The 22,267-nt window shown below is 40.5% G+C and overlaps 1 protein-coding gene across 2 annotated transcripts in view; it reads left to right on the plus strand.

Annotated features, from left to right (window-relative positions):
* LOC140716806 (high affinity cGMP-specific 3',5'-cyclic phosphodiesterase 9A-like) overlaps positions 1–22,267 on the plus strand; it is a 116,038-nt gene that overhangs the window by 81,341 nt on the left and 12,430 nt on the right. For both annotated transcript variants that reach the window (XM_073029717.1, XM_073029718.1), the window contains exons 11-16: positions 1,182–1,286; positions 6,720–6,802; positions 9,401–9,557; positions 19,327–19,440; positions 20,598–20,702; positions 21,952–22,080. In XM_073029717.1, coding sequence (XP_072885818.1) covers positions 1,182–1,286; positions 6,720–6,802; positions 9,401–9,557; positions 19,327–19,440; positions 20,598–20,702; positions 21,952–22,080 — 693 coding nt within the window. The remainder of the gene's footprint in view (positions 1–1,181; positions 1,287–6,719; positions 6,803–9,400; positions 9,558–19,326; positions 19,441–20,597; positions 20,703–21,951; positions 22,081–22,267) is intronic.

A 22,267-nucleotide genomic window follows, 5' to 3' on the forward strand; every position in this document is an offset into this window, starting at 1 on the left:
GATTTCCGAGAGGAAGAGCCCAGATGAATTCCTGGTGTGAAGTGAAATGACCCAGAAAATGCTGTTATTCCGTTGACTCTATTAACCATCGATTGGCATTCACAGAGTGCTAAAAGGAACAGTTGAGCAATTGAATTTCTTGGCCATAATATTTTGAAGAAGTGTACTTTTAGAATCATACTGTTTAAAATTCAGCCACTGTGCTTCTGTCTATTCTTTGTAAGAGCTCCCCTTTTAACCCCACCTCCTCATAGTTGATGATACAACCATAAGAAATAGGAATGGAAGAAGGCCATTCAAGAAGCCTATGCCACCATTTTGAATAAAATCATGGTTAATCCTACTTTCCTCGTCCATGTCCCATCCTCTCTCCCCATTAACTTTAATTTCCTGACTCATTAAACACCTATCTTCCTCACTTGTGAATATATTCAAGGTTTTAACTTCCACAGCTTTCTCGGATAAGCAGGTCCAACAATCTAATAACCTTGTAAAGGAAGAAGTTCTTCCTCATGTCAGAATCAGAATCAGACTTAATATCACTGACATATGTCATGAAATATGTTGTTTTGCAGCAGCAGTACATTGCAATACATAATAAAAACTATAAATTACAATAAGATAATATAATATCATATAACATATAATTTAATTAAATTAAATAAGTAGTGCAACAAGAGAGCTAAAAAGAAACAAAAATAGTGAGGTAGTGTAATTGGTTTCGTTGTCCATTCAAAAACCTGATCGCAGAGGGGAAGAAGCTGTTCCTAAAGTGTTGAGTGTGTGTCTTCAAGCTCCTGTACCTCCTTCTTCATTGTAGCAATGAGAAGAGGGCTTTCCTGGGTAATGGAGGTCCTTAATGATGGATGCCGTCTTTCTGAGGCATTGCCCTTTGAAAATGTCCTCAATGCTGGGGAGGCTTGTGCCCATGATGGAGCTGGCTGAGGTTACAACACTCTGCAGCATTTTCTGATCCTGCGCAGTGGCCCCTCCATACCAGATGGTGATGCAACCAGTTAGAATGCTCTCCACCGTACATCTGTTTTCATGCTCAGACTCTGCCCTCTGATCACAGCCCTGACGATCTTCCCTCTATTTCTGTCCTATGACCCTTGAAAAGTTCTGATTTGTTTATGACTTTCATTTGTAGTAATTGGGCCTATTGTGTGTTCTATATCCAGCTCAGCATTCAGGAGAACTACCGAAACAATCCATTCCACAACTTCCGGCATTGCTTCTGTGTAACGCAGATGATGTACGGTATGGTCCATCTGTGCGAGCTGCAGGTGAGTAGAGATCGACAACTAGTCTGCGCTCTGGCATAACCACATCCACCGTCTGAAATTTCTTCTTTATGGTCACATGCTGGAAAGAATAGATCTACAGCACTTTACATGTCTGCTTCAGATGTAAAGGAGAGATTTAGACCTACAGTAACTTGTGATACATCCCACTTCCTATTAAGAGGTTCAAATGGAGTACTGGAGCATAGTGAAATAAAACAAAAATAAGTTATAGATGCTAATAAACACAATAAGAAATTTGTAAAATCCTATTTACTCAATGAATGATTACAATGTGGAACTTGTTGCCTTAAGGAGTGGTTGAAAGGCATTCAAATTCATTTGGGGGGGAATGGAAAACACGGTAATAGGAAGTAATGACAAGAAGGCTATTTTAGATTGGGTGTTGTGTAACAACCCAGATCTTATTAGGGAGCTTAATATAAAGGAACCCTTCAGAGGCAGTGATCATAATATGATTGAATTCAAACTGCAGTTTGAGAGGGAGAAGGATACGTCACATGTATCTGTATTGCAATGGAGTACAGGGAATTACAGAGGCATGAGAGAGGAACTTGCCCAGGTGGATTGGAGGAGGATAGTGGCGAAGATGACGACAGAGTAGGAGGTGATTGAAGTTTCTGAGAATAGTTCACAAGGTGCAGGATAGATATATCCCACAGAAGAAGAATTTCTCACATGGCAGGGGTAGGCAACCATGGCTGACAAGGGAAGTTAAGGACTGTATAAAAGCCAAGGAAAGGTCATATAAGGTAGCAAAAGTGAGTGGGAAATTAGATGATTGGGCAGCTTTTAAAATCCAACAAAAGGCAACTAAAAGTGCTATAAGAAGAGAAAAGATTAAGTATGAGGGCAAACTAGCCAATAATATAAAGCAGGATACTAAAAGTTTTTTCAGTTATATAAAGAGTAAGAGGGAGGTGAGAGTTGATTTTGGACCACTGGAAAATGATGCCGGTGAGGTAGTAATGGGGGGCCGAGAAATGGCAGATGAACTTAATGGGTACTTTGTATCATTCTTCACTGTGGAAGATACCAACAGTGTGCCAGAGATCAGTGAGAGTCAAGGAACAGAGGTGAGTGCCATTGCTATTACAAAGTGCTAGGCAAACTCAAAGGTCACCTGGACCAGATGGACTACATCCCAGAGTCCTGAGAGAAGTTGCTGAAGAGATAATGGATGCATTGGTCATGATCTTTCAAGAATCACTTGATTCTGGCATGGTCCAGGAGGACAGGAAGATTGCAAATGTCACTCCACGCTTTAAGAAGGGAGGAAGGCAAAATAAAGGAAATTATAGGCCAGTTAGCCTAACCTCAGTGGTTGGAAATGTGTTGGAGTCTATTATTAAGGATGAGGTTTCAGAGTACTTGGAAACTAATGATAAAGTAAGTCAAAGTCAGCATGGTTTCTGTAAAGGGAAATCTTGCCGAACAAATTGGTTAGAGTTCTTTGAGGAAGCAACAAGCAGGATGGACAAAGGAGAGGCAGTGGATGTTATTTACTTGGATTTTTAGAAGGCATCTGATAAGGTGCCACACATGAGGCTACCTAACAAGATAAAATCCTATGGTGTTATTGGAAAGATACTGGCATGGATAGAGGAATGGCTGACAGGCATGAGGCAGTGAGTGGGAATAAAGGGGACCTTTCCTGGTTGGCTGCCAGTGACTAGTAGTGTTCCTCAGGGATCAGTATTGGGACTGCTGCTTTTCACATTGTTTGTCAATGATTTAGATAATGGAATTGATGGCTTTGTGGCAAAGTTTGCAGATGATACAAAGATAGGTGGAGGGGTAGGTAATACTGAGAAAGCAATGTGATTGCAGCAGGACTCAAACAAATTGGTAGAATGGGCAAAAAGGTGGGAAATGTATGATAATGCATTTTGGTAAAAGGAGCAATAGTGCAGACTATTATCTAAATGGGGAGAAAATTCAAACATTAGAGATGCAGAGGGACTTAGGAGTCTTTGTGCAAACCCCCCAGAAGGTTAATTTACAGGTTGAGTCTGTGGTAAAGAAGGCAAATGCAATGTTGGCATTTATTTCAAGGGGAATAGAATATAAAAGCAAGGAGGTAATGCTGAGGCTTTATAGGACACTAGTCAGATCGCACTTGGAGTATAGTCAACAGTTTTGGGCCCCATATCTCAAAAAGGATGTGTTGTCATTGGACAGAGTCCAGAGGAGGCTCACGAGGATGATTTCTGAAATGGAGCGGTTGGCAGCTTTGGGCCTGTACTCACTGGAATTTCGAAGAATGTGGGGGGGGGGGGGGAATCTCATTAAAACCTGCCATATGTTGAAAGGACTAGATAAGGTGGATGTGGAGAGGATGTTTCCTTTGGTGGGGGTATCCAGAACTGGAAGGCACAGCCTCAAAACTGAGGGGCGACCTTTCAGAATAGAGGTAAGGAGGAATTTTTTTAGCCAGAGAGTAGTGTATCTGTGGAATGCACTGCCACAGACTGAGCTGGAGGCCAAGTCCATGGGTATATCTAAGGGGAAAGTTGATAGTTTCCTGATTGGTCAGGGCGTCGAAGGATGTGGCAAGAAGGCTGGTGTATGGGGTTGACTGGGATCTGAGATCAGCCATGATGGAATGGTGAAGCAGACTCAATGGTCTTATGCTCTTAAGAAGGACCTATTGATAGTGTTAGATGCAGGAGGATGGGAGGTGGTTTGTGTGAGCCTTAAACTCCAACACATACCATTTCCTACAGAATTTGGAGTACTGCCTCAGCATTAAAGTTACCTACACATACATAAATAATAAAATTCACGTGTACTATTTGAGCCAAACTTGTTTCTTCAATCTGATTCAACATTCCTTCAGTGAGAAGCAATGTCGCAACTTCTAGAAAATTGGGAGGAAAGGTTGCAAATTGTAGAAGTGAGAAAATTGGTATAAAAAAAACTGAAAATGACAGAACTTCTCAGCTGGTCAGTGAGCATCTCTGATAAGAGAAACAAAGTTAAATAATAAACAAAAGAAAGTGTGCAGATGCTGGAAATCCAAAGCAACAGACACAAGATGCTGGAGAAACTCAGCAGGTCAGTCAGCATCTATGGAAATGAATAAACAGTTGATGTTTCTGGCCGAGACCCTTCGTCAGGACAAAGTTAAATGTTACAGACATTTCTACAGACACTCTCCTGACTTGAAAGGGTTCCTGTATTTTCTCTTCTTATTCATAAGCTATAGAAACAGAAACAGCTAAACAGCCCAATGAGTCTGCATTGCAGCACAACCATGGCTGATTGATTTTCTCTCTCAACCCCATTCTCCTGCCTTTTCCCCATTACCTTTGATGTGCTTACTAATCAAAAACCTATCAGCCTCCTCTTTAATTATACCCAATGACTCAGCCTCCGCAGACATTTGTGGCAATGAATACCGTGGAGTCTCCACCCTCTGGCTAAAGAAGTTCAGGACAAAGAGGATTACAGTGACATGTAAACTTTGGACTGTATCAATACTCAATTGGAAATGATAGCACTAAGTAGTGGCCATCTTCATTTTTGGACAAAAGTTGAATTGGTATATTTATTCAGCCAGATCTATACTTTTGGAACCATATATTAATCTAATAACAAAGTATTGACTCATACATCATGAAGTGCTCTTTCAAACAAAATATTATTTAATCCTTGTGTACCTTTCAAACAACAAAGTCTGATATTATGTTTTCCTGAGTCAATTATAGGTCAAACCAGTTGAAAACGACATTTATTTTTTTCCAGCTTATTTTTATAATGTATCAGACATATTGCATTTTGTTCTGACCGTAGAAAATCCATAGCCTGTCTGACCAGGCTTGACTATAGTGATACAAAGGGATTTTAACGGATATTAAAGGGAATTGCATTCAAAAACCCAATCATGGATGGAGCTTTTGATTTGCTATGCCCACATGCATGGTGGCATGTTTACTCAATGGACTGTGCTTCCAAAGGTGCACTAATTCCATTACATTCATATTACCAGTGTTCTGAATGAACCTGCAATATAAATAACTCCATCTGTTTGTGGCATTTATTCTGCTGCCCTACTGAGTTTGGATAGAAGGTATCATCAGTCCCTGTGCCTTGCTGGAGCTGAATCTTGACTGCTGAAGGTTTCCTCAAGGGGAAATCTTGCCTGACAAATCTGTTAGAATTATTTGAGGAAATTACAAGCAGGATAGACAAAAGAGTCAGTAGATGTTGTTGACCTGGATTTTCAGGCTGCTTAACAAGATAAGAATCTATGGTATTACAAGAAAGATACTAGCATGGATAGAAGATTGGCTGACTGGCAGGAAGTAAGGAGTGGGAATAAAGGGGGCCTTTTCTGGTTGGCTGCCTGTGGCTAACGGTGTTCCACATGGGTTGGTGTTGGGAGTGCTTCTTTTTATGTTATATGTCAATGATTTGGATGACAGAATTGATGGCTTTGTGGTCAAGTTTGTGAATGATATGAAAATAGGTGGAGGGGCAGGTAACGTTGAGGATGCAGGGAGTCTGCAGAAGGACTTAGATTGGGAGAATGGGCATAGAAGTGGCAAATGGAATATAGTGTAGGGAAGTGTATAGTTAAACACTAACCTAGGAGAAAATACAGAAAACAGAGGTGCACAGGAAATTGGGAGTCCTCATATGGGATTCCCTAAAGGTTAACTTGCAAGTTTAGTCAGTGGTAAGGAAGGTATATGCAATGTTAGCATTCATTTTGAGAAGACTAGAATATAAAAGCAAGGATGTAATGCTGAGGCTTTATTAGGTATTGGTCAAACCACACATGTAGTATTGTGAGCAGTTTTGGGACCCTTATTTCAGAAAGGTTGTGCTGGCGTTGGAGAAGGTCCAGAGGAAGTTCATGAGAATGATCCCAACAATGAAAGGGTTTATGCATCAGGAGAATTTGATGGCTCTGGGCTTGTACTCACTGGAGTTTATGGGGGGGGGGGGGGTCTCATTGAAACCTATTGAATATTGGAAGACCTAAATAAAGTGGATGTGGAAAGGATGTTTCCTGTAGTGGGGGAGTTCAGGACCAGAGGGGACAGCCTCAGAACAGAAGGATGGCCCCTTACAACAGAGATGAGAAGGAATGTCTTTAGATAGAGGGTGGTGAGTTTGTTGAACATTGTTACAGATGGCTGTGGAAGCCAAATCATTGGGTATATTTAAAGCAGAGGCTGACTGGTTATTGATCAGTTAAGGCTAGGTTCTTGATCAGCAAGGACATCAATGGTTACAGGGAGCAGGCAGGAGAATGGGGTTTAGAGTGATAATAAATCAGCCGTGATGTAATGCTGGAGCAGACATGATGGGCCGAATGGCCTAATTCTGTTCCTACGTCATGTGGTCTTCCAATTTCCTATACTATCCAGTAACTGCGTTAACTTTGTTTTCACCACATGTGAACAGGAGAGGCTTACTCCGATAGATCTGGTGATTTTAATGACTGGAGCTATTTGTCATGACTTGGATCACCCTGGATATAACAATGCGTAAGTTTGAATGTCTTATGATTGTAAAATAACTATCTGTAGCTACTGGTAAGCTGAATCGTTAGGAATTCATTTAAGTAGAGGTATTAAACAACATAAATATTAGAAATGGAAGCAGATGGTTAGACAGCTCTTTGAATCTACTCCACCATTTGATAATATTGGAGTTAACTTTCTCACCTAATTCACAAAACCTTGTTTTTCTTCAAGCCCCAAAATCCATCAAACTCAGCCCTGAATATTCTGAATAACTGAGTACCCAGAGACGATTGGGGTTCAGAATTCCAGGTTTAAAATCCTTTGTTACAGGAGATGTCTCCCCATCTTAGCCTCAAGTCCTTAACCTTGATATTTTCATAGTCCTAGGCTTTACATGCTGAGAAAGCAGCCTCTCAGTATCTACCTTCTTAAGTTTCTAACTTTTAATACAAACTAATATTTTTATCCAAATTCCATGAATGTATGTCTATGTCTCTGCTCATAATTCAGCTTTCTCATCCCAGGAATCCGTTTCATGAACATTTATTCAAACTCTTCCAGCACAAATATATCCTTCCCTGGGTACAGACATTACTCCAATTGTGCCCATATCAAACTCTACATAACTGGTATGAGAAATCCTGCACAACTTTCAATCCCCTTTCAATAAAGGTAAACGTTGCATTGACCTTCTGTGATCAATGTATGACATGTCTAAATTCCTCTGTACCACAAAACTTACCAGTGTGTCACCTTTGAAGAAGTGTTCTACGCATACTGAAGTGAATAATCTTGCACATATTCACATTATTTTTCAGTTTTCACTTTCTTACCCAATCACTTATTTGGTCCAGATTTCTTAGTTGATGCAATCTTCTCCTCATCTCTTTATTTTTTTTTCTAGATAAAAGCATCATGATCAAACTTGGAAACTTTGGATATAGACATATAGTGTAATGACTGAGACCTGAGCATTGTTCACTACAGTATTAAACACTGCCTTCCTGACAATAAGACCTTCACTCCTAGATTTTTTATCTTTAAATTAATTCTCAAGTAATGCCAAAATTACATACAATTTGATCTGTAACAACTTATCTTGTGGTAACTTATTGAATGCTTTCTGAAAATCTGCATGTACGACATCTGCATGTACGACATACAATCTGCATGTATACAATGCTAGTTATATCTTCAGATACCTCCAAAGGATCTGTCACATAGAGCATGTTCATTTTCTGTGAACAAGCAAATTCTATGAAAACGAACATATCATATTATGATTTTACACATAAACAACTCTTTATATCACAGTTGCTGTGTGCTAAACAATGTCAAGCAATGAAATTACATTTAATTCACAACAAATGCATAAACAACTGAGGAACAAAATTACTGCCAACAAAATATATAATATGGTCAAGTGGATACTAAAGTTACTATTAGATTAGAAGGCTTATAATATGGCTAAAAGAACAATAAGCACAAGGAAAGAAGGGTTTTAAATTTCATCAAAGAATGAGAAGTATATTAAGAAGAAAATAAAATGTGAGTAAACTAGCAATATAAGAACATTGTGAAAGCTTTCAATAACAGTAAAAAGGAGAAGATTATTAAAGTGTAGGTTGGTAGATTCAGAGGTAAGAAAAAATATTTAGTGAGGAAAAAGAAAATTAGAAGGAAGAAGATTGAATGTTTAATGCTTTTCTTAACAATAAAAGGTGGAAAACATATTGGAAAGTTGATGCACTATCAATAACTCCAAAAGACTGGAAGTAGAGTAAATACTGAAAGGCTTTTATTAGCAGTAAAACGGAGCACATCCATGCTGGATGACTGCCCTGCACTGTGGAAGGAGCAGTGACACAATCGCCTTTATCCAGGGGTCTGTGGGAGGAGCCACAGGAGCAGTCAGCAGAGGGGCATGTCCAGACAGGTATACATGGTTTACCACAAAAGTGAAACAAATTAAAATAATTTATATTACTAAAATATATACAGGGAAAGTATTAAAATTCAATACTTCCCTTGGATCTTGCAGAATATTTTTGTTTCAAAAGGGCAAATACAAACTACTTGAAGAACTTATCGGCTGAAGCAGCATCTGTGGAGGGGATATGATACTCGATGTTTCTGGTTAAGATCCTGCATATGGACCTACAGTATGTCAGAAAACGTGAGAAATAGACACCTGATGCAGGGTCTCCACCCAAAATGTCAACTCTCCCTCTGCCTCCATGGACGCTGCTTGACCTGCTGATTACTTCCAGCAGTTAGTTAATTAGTTAGTTAGTTACCTGTCTGTTTATTTACTTATTTAGTGATATAGCATGGAGCAGGCCCTTCCAGCCCTTCAAACAACACTAACCAGCAACCCCCAACAAACCTGATTAACCCTAACCTAATCATAGGACAATTTACAATGACCAGTTATCCTACCTGGTATGTCTTTGGAAACCAGAGGACCCGGAGAAAAACTTACGCATTCTACAGGGAGGACATACAGAGACTCCTAACATAATAGTGCCAGAATTGAACTTCGAACTCCGGAACGGCTGAGCTACAATTAATGATGAAACCTTGAGTGAGGTTGCTGTTTGTTTTCCAAATACTGTTTAGGTATCAGATCAATGCACGCACTGAGCTTGCAGTCCGATACAATGACATTTCCCCACTGGAGAATCATCACTGTGCCGTCGCCTTCCAGATTCTCGCTCAGCCAGAATGTAACATCTTCGCCAATGTGGATCCAGATGTCTTTAAACAGATCAGACAGGTATGTGGTCATAGTATTTAGGGATATATTGTAAATCCACTGCAGGATTACAAGTGAATAAAGACAGAGGGTCACTTCTTCCAAATCTTTCTCATCAACTACAAGCTTTTAGATTTTGCTCTATGTGCACCAAATCCATTTTTTCCATAATGTCAATTATTCAGTCTGTTTCTCAGCATCATGACCTCTCCACTATAGTACTCCACACATTCATTGTCTTTTAATCTAAGTTTATTTTCAGAAAAGTCTCAATAAGCATCCTAGTGGCCATTGGGATGGTTTAACATGCTGCTCTATTCTATTCCAGATTAAACCCAAGTCTGCTTTCATTTACTTTTGCAGTTACATCAACAACCTTTTCTATGATAGTTCAGCATAGTAACTCCACTTTTTTCAACAAGTATACTCTGTTTCAAAGCATTACTCAATTATTGTTGAAAAGTCAGCATGATTGTAATTTACAGTCTTCATGATCGTACATCAACATCAGTCTGTGTTGACCATTTACAACACTCCCATTTTTAAAATTTCCCCACATTCACATCACCTCCCTCAAGCTCCATCCATGATCCAAGCTCTCAAAAGGAGCAATTTACAGTGATCAATGACTCTATCACATGTCTTTGGGATGTGGGAGGAAACTGGAGCACCCAAGAAAGGCCATTTGGTCTGAGAAAGAATATACAGACACCATCTATTCAGCATGAGATTGAACTCAGACTAGCCTGACAGTATATTCAGCACCAGATTGAACCCAGACTAGCCCTACTCCATATTTAGCACCGGATTGAACATAAAAACATAAGAAATAGGAGCAGGAGTAGGCCATCTGGCCCGTCAAGCCTGCTCCACGATTCAATAAGGTTATGACTGATCTGACCATGAACTCATCTCCACCTACCTGCCTTTTCCCCATAACCCTTAATTCCCCACTGTGCAAAAATCTATCCAACCTTGTCTTAAATATATTTACTGAGGCAGCCTCCACTGCTTCATTGGGCAGAGAATTCCACAGATTCACCACCCTCTGGGAAAAGCAGTTCCTCCTCATCTACTCCCCCAAGCCTTGAGGCTATGTCCCCTATTTCTAATCTCACCTACCAGTGGAAATAGCTTTCCTGCCTCTATCTTAACTATCCCTTTCATAATTTTATATGTTTCTATAAGATCTCTCATTCTTCTGAATTCTAGTGAGTACAGTCCCAGGTAACTCAAACTCTCCTCATCTCTAACCCCCTTATCTCTGAACTCCACCCGGTGAACCTCCTCTGCACCACCTCCAAAGACAATATATCCTTCCTCAAGTAAGGAGACCAGAACTGCACACAGTACTCCAGGTGCAGCCTCACCAATTCCCTGTACAGTTGCAATATAATGTCCCTGCTCTGAAATCCAATCCCTCTAGCAATGAAGGCCAACATCCCATTTGCCTTCTTGATCGCCTGCTGTACCTGCAAACCAACCTTTTGTGACTCGTGCACAAGCACTCCCAAGTCCCTCAGTACAGCAGCATGCTGCAATTTTTTTACCTCTTAAATAATAATCTGCCCTTCCATTTTTCCTTCCAAAGTGTATGGCCTCGCATTTACCAACATTATACTCCATCTGCCAGACCTTTGCCCACTCACTTAACCTATCTATATCCCTCCGCAGACTCTCCCTATCTCTGCACAATTGGCTTTTCCTTTCAATTTAGTGTCATCAGCAAACTTAGATACACTACACTCGGTCCCCTCTTCCAGATTGTTAATGTATATCATGAACAGTTGTGGGCCCAGCACCAACCCCTGCAGCACACCACTCACCACTGATTGCCAACCAGAGTAACACCCATGTATCCCAACTCTCTGCTTTCTATTAATTAACCAATCCTCTATCCATGCTAATACATCATCCCCAAACTCTATGCATCCTTATCTTATGGATAAGTCTTTTATGCAGCACCTTATCGAACGCCTTCTGGAAATCCAAGTAAGTAATATCCATCTGTTCCCCTCTATCCTCTGCACTTGTTATATCCTCAAAGAACTCCAGTAAGTTTGTCAAACAGGACCTGCCTTTGCTGAATCCATGCTGTGTCTGCCTGATGGATCCATTTCTTTCCAGGTGCCTCACTATTTCTTCTTTAATGATAGCTTCAAGCATTTTCCCAACTACAGATGTTAAACTAACTGGCCTATAGTTACCTGCTTTTGCCTACATCCCTTTTTGAACAGTGGCGTGACATTCGCCATCTTCCAATCTGCCAGAACCTGCCCAGAGTCCAGGGAATTTTGGTAAATTATCACCAAAGCCTCTACTATAACTTCTGCCATTTCTTTCAGTACCCTGGGATAAATTCCATCAGGACCAGGGGACTCGTCTATCTTCAGGCCCACAAGTTTGCTCAGCACTACCTCTTTAGTGATAGCTATTGTATCATGGTCATCACATCCATAACATCTCTCTTTGGCATGTCAGATGTGTCCTCCGTTGTGAAGACCAACACAAAATAGTAATTTAAAGTCTCTGCCATTTCCTCACTACCCAATATTAAGTCCCCTTTCTTGTCCTCCAAGGGACCTATGTTCACTTTAGCCACTTTATGTAATTATAAAACCTTTTACTGCTGGTTTTTATATTTTGTGCTAGTTTATTTTCATAATCTTTCTTCCCCTTCTTTATTGCTTGCTTAGTGGTACTTTGTTGCTTTTTAAAATTTTCCCAGTTATCCAGTTTCCCACCATTCTTGGCGACTTTTGTACACATGAGTTTTTAGTTTGATGCCTTCTTTTCCAAAATCTGAATCAGGTTTATTATCACCAGCATGTGATGTGAAATTTGTTAATTTAACAGCAGCAGTTCAATGCAATACATAATTTATCAGAGAAAGAAAATAATAACTAAGATAAAATAATAATAATAAATAAACAAGTAAATCAATTACAGTATGCGTATATTGAATAGATTTTTTTAAATGTGCAAAAACAAAAATCCTGTTTCTTAAGAAAAAGTGAGGTAGTGTCCAAAGATTCAATGTCCATTTAGGAATCAGATGGCAGAGGGGAAGAAGCTGTTCCTGAATAACTGAATGTGTGCCTTCAGGCTTCTGTACCTCCTACCTGATAGTAACAGTATATTAAGGGAAAAGGGCATGCCCCTGGTGCTGGAGGTCCTTAATAATGGATGCTGACTTAATGAAACACCGCTCCCCGAAGATGTCCTGGGTGCTTTGTAGGCCAGTGCCCAAGATGAAGCTGACTAGATTTACAACCTTCTGCAGCGTCTTTTGGTCCTGTGCAGTAGCCCCTCCATACCAGACAGTGATGCAGCCTGTCAGAATGCTTTCCATGGTACAACTACAGAAGTTTTTGAGTGTATTTTGTTGACATGCCAAATCTCTTCAAACACCTCATCAAGTATAGTCGCTGTCTTGCCTTCTTTATAACTACATCGATATGTTGGGATCAGGTTAGATCCTCAGAGATCTTGACACCCAGGAACTTGAAACTGTTCACTCTCTCGACTTCTGATCCCTCTATGAGGATTGGTATGTGTTCCTTCGTCTTACCCTTCCTGAAGTCCACAATCAGCTCTTTCATCTTACTGATGTTGAGTGCCAGGTTGTTGCTGCGGCACCACTCCACTAGTTGGCATATCTCACTCCTGTACGCCCTCTCGTCACCACCTGAGATTCTACCAACAATGGTTGTATCATCAGCAAATTTATAGATGGTATTTGAGCTATGCCTAGCCACACAGTCATGTGTATATAGAAAGTAGAGCAGTGGGCTAAGCACACACCCCTGAGGTGTGCTAGTGTTGATTGTCAGCCACACAGATTGTGGTCTTCCAGTTAGGAAATCGAGGATCCAATTGCAGAGGGAGGTACAGAGGCCCAGGTTCTGCAACTTCTCAATCATAATTGTGGGAATGATGGTATTAAATGCTGAGCTATAGTCGATGAACAGCATCCTGACATAGGTGTTTGTGTTGTCCAGGTGGTCTAAAGCTGTTTGGAGAGTCTTTGAGAATACATCTGCCATAGAACTATTGGGGCGATAGGCAAATTGCAATGGGTCCAGGTCCTTGCTGAGGCAGGAGTTCAGTCTAGTCATGTCCAACTTCTCAAAGTGTTTCATCACTGTTGATGTGAGTGCTCCCAGGCAATAGTCATTAAGGCAGCCCAAATTATTCTTCTTAGGCACTGGTATAATTGTTGCCTTTTTGAAGCAAGTGGGAACTTCTGCCCGTAGCAGTGAGAGGTTCAATGTTCTTGAATATTCCCACTAGTTGGTTGGCATAGGTTTTCAGAGCCTTACCAGGTACTCCATCGGGACCTTCTGCCTTGTGAGGGTTCACTCTCTTTAAAGACAGCCCAACATCGGCCTCTGAGACAGAGATCACAGGGTCATCAAGTGCAGCAGGGATCTTCACAGCTGTAGTTGTGTTCTCCCTTTCAAAGCATGCATAGAAGGCACTGAGTTCATCTGGTAGTGAAGCATCGCTGCCATTCATGCTATTGGGTTTCACTTTGTAGGAAGTAATGTCTTGCAAACTCTGCCAGAGTTGCCGTGCATCCGATGTTGCCTCCAGCCTCGTTTGAAATTGTCTCTTCACTCTTGAAATAGCCCTCCACAAATCATACCTGGTTTTCTGGTACAGGCCTGGGTTGCCAGACTTGAATGCCACAGATCTAGCCTTCAGCAGACGACGTAACCCCTTGTTCATCCATGGCTTTTGGTTTGGGAATGTACAGTAAGTCTTTGTGGGCACAAACTCATCCACACAGGTTTTAATGAAGTCAGTAAAATCTGCAGAATACTCATCCAGGTTCAAAGATGAATCGCTGAATACAGTCTAGTCCATTGATTCAAAGCAGACCTGTAAGTGCTCCTGTGCTTCCCTTGTCCATACCTTCTTGGTCCTCACTGCTGGTGCTGCAGTCTTCAGTCTCTGCCTATACTCAGTGAGTAGAAGTACATTTTGTTTCCTCAGTTATCTAAGGTTGGCTCTCCCCACCCTTACTGTTCTTTCTTTTAACTGGAATATACACTGTGAAAAACCTCTTTGAAGGTCTTCCACTTTCGTCAACTGTCCCACCATATAGCCAATGTTTCCCGTTTACACTATCCAAATCCTCCCTCATCCCATTAAGTCTCCATGGTTTAAGCATAATGCACTGGTTTTTGATTGAACTATTGCAGCCTCCATTTGTATGAGAAACTCAATCATACACTAACTACAAGATCACTAATTTTACCTGTCTCATTGCACAGGACCAGATCTAAGATAGCACATTCCTTTGTAAGTTCAGTAACATGCTGTTCAAGAAAACCATCGCGGATGCATTCTATGAAGTCCTCCTTAAGGCTGCCTCAACCAACTTGATTCACTCAATCTATGTGCAAGTTAAAGTCCCCCACAATAATTGCTGATCCATTCTTACATGCCTCAGATATTTCTGTTTATTGCCTGTGCCACTGTAATGTTATCATTTGGTGGCCAATAGGCCACTCCTACCAGTGATTTTTTCCCTTTACTACTAATCTCCATCCAGATGGATTCAACATTCTGCTCCTTAGATCTTATATTATCTCTCACTATTGTCCTAATCTCATCCTTGATTAAGAAGGCTACCGCACCTCCCACTACCTTCCTGCCTATCCTTCCGTATTACCTGATATCCTTGGATATTTAATTCCCAATCCTCTCCATCGTGCAACCATGTTTCTGTAATGGCCACTAAATCATACCCCTTTGTACTGATTTGTGCCACAAGTTCACTGACCTTGTTACGAATACTATGGGTATTCAGATAAAGTGCCCTTACACTCATTGAGCTTTTAAAATCTTGTAATCTTTTTCTCAGTTGTACTTGACGTTTCTTGCTTTTCTTTTTTTTATCTTTTGCCTTTTCTTTAACTTTATCCACACTTTTCTCTTTTACTTTATCCATACTACTCCGATCTGTTGAACCCACCTCCTCCCCCCCCCCCCCCCCGCCATTTAGTTTAAAGCCCTATCCTCAGCCCTAGTTATGCGATTCGCTAGGATCCAGGTCCCATCATGGTTCAGGTGGAGCTCGTCCCATTGGTACATCTCTCTCCTTCCCCAATGCTGGTGCCATTTTCCCATGAATTCAACTGCACTTCTGTCACACCAATCCTTGAGCCACGCATTTAACTCTCTAATCTTCTTGACCCAATGCCAATTTGCACATGGCTGTGGTAGTAATCCAGAAATTACCACCTTTTTGGTTCTGCTTTTTAATTTAGTCCCTAGCTGCTCAAATTCCCTCAGCAGAGCCTCTTTCCTCATTCTACCTATGTCGTTGGTACCCTCATGGACCATGACAACTGGATCTCCTACCTCCCACTGCAAATTCCTCTGCAGGTCAGATAAGATGTCCAGAACCCAGGCACCAGGCAGGCAACACAGCCTTCGGGACACTCTATCACCCTAATGTGAACCCAGACCAGCACAACTATATATTCAGAACCAGACTGAACCCGGACTAGCCCTACTATATATTCAGCACCAGACTGAACCCAGACTAGCCCAACTATATATTCAGCACCAGATTGATCCCGGACTAGCCCTACTAGCTGTACCAGTGTGCAGCTCGTCATGTTTCCTGGAGTGTCCTCATCTGCACAATGCATTATTCAGTTTCAGATCCAGTGTGATATGCTACAATGTGGTATCATGGTCAGTTACTCTAGAATACGGTGTGCATTCAAGACTGGTAAAATGCAATATACCTTGGATCCATGTTACAAATCAGGTTGATATTAAACAGAAAAAATAGAGATTTACTTTACGATATCAATGAATCATAGAACAATACAGACCCTTTGGCCTACAATGTTGTGCTGACCTTTTAACCTCCTAGGATCCACCTAACCTCTCCCTCCCATATAGGTCTCCATTTCCCATACCATCACCCTTGGCAGGGAGTTCCATGCACCCGTCACTCTCTATGGTGAAAACACTACCTCTGACACCTCCCTATTCTTTCCTCCAATCTCTTAAAATTATGCCCCCTTTTATTTGCCATTTCTGTCCTGGGAAAAAGTCTCTGGCTGTCCATTCAATCTATGCCTCTTATCATCTTGTACTCTCACACTTCTTCGCTTTGAAAAGAAAAACCCTAGCTCGCTTTCTAACCCAGGCAGCATCCTAGTAAATCTCCTCTGCACCCTTTCTAGAGCTTCCACATCCTTCTTATAAAGAGATGATCAGAACTGAACACAATAATCCAAGTGTGGTCTAACCAGTTTTATACTGTTGAGCTGCAATATTACCTCATGGCTCTTGAACTCGATCCCCTGACTAGTGAAGGCCAACAAACCGTACGCCTTCCAAACCATCCCATCATCTTGCACAGCAACTTTGAGGAATCTGTGAACATGGACCTCAAGATCCCTTCGTTCCTCTACACTGCTAAGAAAAGGAAGGATCAAATCAGTTTATAGCCAGTCCACGACTTTTGAAATGTAAACATATTTTTAACAAATAAGGCAACTAACTTTCCACTTCAGGACCAGTGGATGAAGAGTTATTTTTAATCATATTTATTTGTTACTTGTGGGTTCAATATTGATGAAGATTTTAAGAACCTGCAATTTTCTTTAAAAAGACTTTCTCTTTAGTTGACTAGCCAATGGCACAGGACTTACTTTGGCATGTCTAAACAATCTTCTAGAGTTTTCGAGGAGGTTTCCTGGAAAGCTCATGAAGGAAAGGCAATTGATGTTGTTTACATGGAATTTAGCAAGGCCTTTGACAAAGTCCATATGGGAGGTTCGTAAGAAGGTTCATTTGCTTGGCATTCAAGATGAGGTAGTAAATTGAATAAGAAATTGGCTACGTGAGAGAAGCCAGAGAGTGGTAGTAGATGATTGCTTCTCTGACTGGAGGCCTGTGAGTAGTGGAGTGCCGCAGGGATTGGTGCTGGGTCCATTGTTGTTTGTCATATATATCAACAATTTGGGCTTGAGGACCTGAATTACAGGGAAAGGTTGAATATGTTAGGACTTTATTCCCTGGAGTGTAGGAAGATGAGGGTTGTTGTTATATGTTTTAGAAAGAAACAATCTGGTGGAGGAACACAATGGGTTATGCAGCATCTGTAGGAGGAAATGTCGATGTTTCAGATCAAAATCCTGCAGCAGGATCTGCAGAAGTATGAGAAAAAGAAGGAACAGGTAAGCAAGCTCCATCAACTACAGCCACACTTCCTGAAAAAGGACAATTCAGAGGTCCAGGGATCGAAAGCTCCATTGATAATTCATTTCCCTCCACAGTCACTGCTTGATCTATTGAGCTCCTCCTGCGAATTGTTTGTTGCTCCAGATTACAACATCTGCAGTCTCTTGTGTATCTCATTATATTTTTTGTTGAATTTAAAAGTGAATGAAGAAGCATTTTTTTTCACACCCAAAACAGAGAAGTATAGAATTTATTACCTCAAAGTGATTTAGTTAATTGCATTAATTGCATATGTCAAGTTTATATAAATTGGCAAGATATTCTCCTATCTCAAACGGACATATTAGATGGCCATAATAGTGACTATTTCAGTTGTATTTCTCACAGAACAGCAAATTTTAGAAGCACCCGAGGCTTTGCTAGTGAAAGATGCTGCATTTATCTGCAATCCAAAATATATCAACTGGGCGTCAGGGTTGGCTGGGGAGAGGGGCAGCGATGAGGACAGTAACTGGAGTACAAGGATATGGGCCTGAGGTCTGGTGCTAAGGAAGTGGTAAGGAGATGAATTCAGAAAGCATTAAGGATGAGATCACAGGCTGCAGGAGAGTGGAAGTGTGGGAAGAAGAGGAGTCAGAGGTAACACTCATGTGGTTGGATCTTCTCCTAGGAGAGAATAGAAATTCCAAGGATGATAGCAGGATTTCAGGAGCCAGGAGAGAGATCCTCACTGAAAATCTGGGCTGTGAAGATGTTTTCACTGAAGATTTAAGCCAGGAATGCTATTGGGTCTTGGGGCAATTGTCGGATCAGTGCCATAGGCCAGTTGGAGGGCAGAAGATGATATTAGTAGATTGGAGAGTTATCAAAGAGAAGCAGGACCACTGAAGAACACAGAATCTGGGGCTAGAACTCACAAAGTCAAAAGTGAGATTTGGGATGTAGGGATGGGAGTTGTCTCTCCTGGAACAACTTTGTCAAAATTGCAATGCCTTAAAAGGAAAGAATGAGTAGAACAACAGCATCCGTGTGTTACTGACCTGTAACTTAAGTCAGCTGACTAAGTGGGCCTTATGTTGGGAAGAACTCAATCACCTTTCCTAACTTTATTGTGTTTCACTTTAAGATAAAGTCAATTTTCAATTGCATAATATAATAATAAAAGTAGTAATATATGAATGAATTTCTAGATTATGGAGCAACAAATAAATTGGTGGAGGAAGTCAGTAGCTTAACCTAATGGGTTCCTCCAGCAGACCGTTTGTTACTCCAGAGTTCAGCGTCTGCAGTCTATTATGTCTCCATTTTAAACAGTACTTTTTTCTTTGATCAGTTTATTGATGGATATGGATCAAAATCAGATATATTTGTGTGTACATGTGTAAACTGAGTTGTGATGCAGAATAGAATTATTCTAATTAAATGGCTGAACAGATTCAAGATATTGAGCATTTTATGTTCTTTCGCACTACTTCAAGGAATAGAATCTACTATAACAAATCTTTGATCACATGACGAGGAAGTTCATATCACTGTCTTCTAATATTCCCTGTTTATTCTTCTGTCATCCTTAAAGGGAATTATTACACTTATTCTAGCCACTGACATGGCTCGACATGGAGAGATACTGGACTCATTCAAACCAAAGGTTGATAGTTTTGACTTCACAAATGAAGAACATAAAATGAGTGTAAGTAAACAATCATCAGAGTAAAGATTAGTCTTTTTAGCTTGTAATGTAGGCATTACTGGTGTAGAAATTTCTTCTTTTTACTGGTGCTAAAACAGTATGAGAGGCCACAACTTAAGGAAACCTCAATTGCAAACTTCTCAAGTAAAGGCAAAGTGCGGTCACTTTCACCGTGTACTTTTTATTCACCTTGTTATGCCTGCAGCCCCCTCCTTTGTAAGAATCGCAAGATCACTGTTGGGTTGGGTCAGGGGGCCCAGGAAATGAGAGAGAGACGTGCGGAATGTCTCATTCCCCCGGCGATGTAAAGCTACGGGACATGGCCATTGTCTCCGGAAGGCGAATTTGTGGATTGGAGACTATGCTACGTGAACGCCCTCAGGCAAAGTGGGCTGGTTGAGGGAGGGATTGCATCACCCCCAACCTGATTGACATCTGCGACCCTGCGAGTCAGGATAAAAGAGGGTCTGTGGGAACAGCCCCTCAGACGCACCAGAAGAAACGTTAGTGATCCCGTAATAGCGGGAAGCCATTTGAAGGAGGCCACGTGCGTTCAGTTCCGTTGCCTGGGACTGGTGGCTGGTACCATGGAAAACGGCTTTTAGCTAACAACGGGGAAACCAACTCCCCCGACTCAAAGGATTGGCATCATAAAAGACCTGGGCAAGTTTAAACCGTCTCTCTCTTAAACCCAAAACGCTGCAGCTTGAACGAACTAACAGTGACTGTTATATTTCCATCGGACAATACATTATCCCCTAGACAACGATAGAGCTATTTCTTATTGATTATTATTATTCCCGCGCTTTTAGATTTAGTATTGATGACGTATATTATCTGTATGTTTGCATTAATCTTATTTTTGTGCCCCTTTATCAATAAATACTTTTAAAAATAGTACCATCAGACTTCAATGGACCTCTCTATCTTTGCTGGTAAGTGACCCAGTTACGGGGTACGTAACAACCTGCTGCAAGGTCTCACCGCATTAATTGAGGATGTATATTTAATTAGAAATTCTGTATCTCTGATGTGTGAAAAATAGTGGTCTAGAGAGAGCTGAATGTTGAGTTGAGGGAAAGACAACTGAAATCAAAGCAATATACAATACCAAATGTACGATTAAACTCATAGAAAACACGTCTTCTTTTCCCCAGCTGAAAATGCTCCTTATCAAATGCTGCGATATTTCCAATGAAGTGCGACCTACAGAGGTAGCAGATCCTTGGGTTGACTGTTTGCTTGAAGAGTACTTTACACAGGTGAAAGATGTAAAGTAACTTATCCTTTTGCAAAATGTGGAATTGTTTTCTTTTATTGAGAAATGGTTAACAGGTTCACAATGATGTAGAGGCGTGTTTGGCTAACAAGAGTGTGGTTATGGAGAAGGGAGCTGTATTCCCTACCTAATCGCATTTTCAGAGCCCATTAAATTGTGTTTCAAGGAGGAAGCCCGCCATAACAGTCACAGGGCATCTGTTAGTAGGCAAGGCGAAGGAGAAGCCACTCACCTCACTGAACTTCATCCTTTTAGTAGCTATCTCTTTTATTATAGTGTCTAGATTCCTTTCAGCTTCCATGTTTTATTCTTTGCTACTACATCTGGCATATTGCTCCAAACACTTACCATGTTTCAAATACATTGGTTTATCTAATCATCAGTTTCTTAATTAATTTTACAGCATTGGCTATGTTGACTCAGTACCACCTTGTAGCAAGTTCAAGGCCTAGCACTTGTGTTAAGTAGTAGTCTTATCATTTTCATTCAAATATTTTAGACATCTTTGCTTTTGGTAAAGCTAAAGACCATTTATTCTATAACTTTGTAAATTACATTCAGCTATCATCTTTGGGATATCTCTGGGAAGGCACAACTTTTTGCAGTCTAACCTGCAGACTATTTTTCTGACCTTACATATAATTCATAGAAAAAGGTGAAGCCTTTCTGATGTTTATTATCCATCCTAATCTCTTCATATGCTCCCTTTTCTAACCATGTTTCAATGTACCTTAACAACTTAAACGATGTTCTTCCTCTGTCACTGTTTTGGTGTAATGAGTTCCAATTACATAATTTCTTTATGTCTCCTCTAGGAATGTACTTTAGTCCTCCAAAAATTGGTCAAAACATGTTTGTATTTTTTGAGACTATTTTGAGATTTGGATTGGAGTATACAAAACTGCTATTTTGTCTTTGGTTTAAATTCAGATTTGGCTCTGAATCCCAAATGCAGCTGGAATGAAGAGATGCGTCATCCTTATATTAATTTTATATCCTAAACTAAGATTCAAATTGCTTCATATTGAGATTGAAATTGAGGTTATGGGTTGAAACTTTTTTTGTTAAGATCATGATAAATCAAGGTTTAGTTGGTTTGAGGGTAGACACTTATAGCTTCATATTTAAAATGAACTACTTTAAAGCTTGTCTTGAGAATATGTTTCCTTAAGCAAAACTTAAATTCTTTCTAAAAGCTTATCTATAATATTGTTACTGATGGTCAATTGCAGAGTGACAGGGAGAAATCTGAAGGGCTCCCAGTAGCCCCATTCATGGACCGGGACAAGGTTACCAAGCCCACAGCCCAGATTGGTTTTATAAAGTTTGTTCTCATTCCAACATTTGAAACACTAATGAAGGTAAGTTAATTTGGCAAAAGATTCCTCTAAATTGGCAATAGTAATCACAGGAAACATGGTCTAGAAATTAAATCAAATAGCTCAGTTTATTTCAGTGCTAAGTGATTGAAAATACACTTAATGTGAATTAAACCCAATAATACCCATTTCTGAGCTATTTTGCTTCACGCCAGAATTTGGCTGGCAT

This window comes from Hemitrygon akajei, chromosome 26 (assembly GCF_048418815.1).
Source record: "Hemitrygon akajei chromosome 26, sHemAka1.3, whole genome shotgun sequence".
NCBI classification, from domain to species: Eukaryota; Metazoa; Chordata; class Chondrichthyes; order Myliobatiformes; family Dasyatidae; genus Hemitrygon; species Hemitrygon akajei.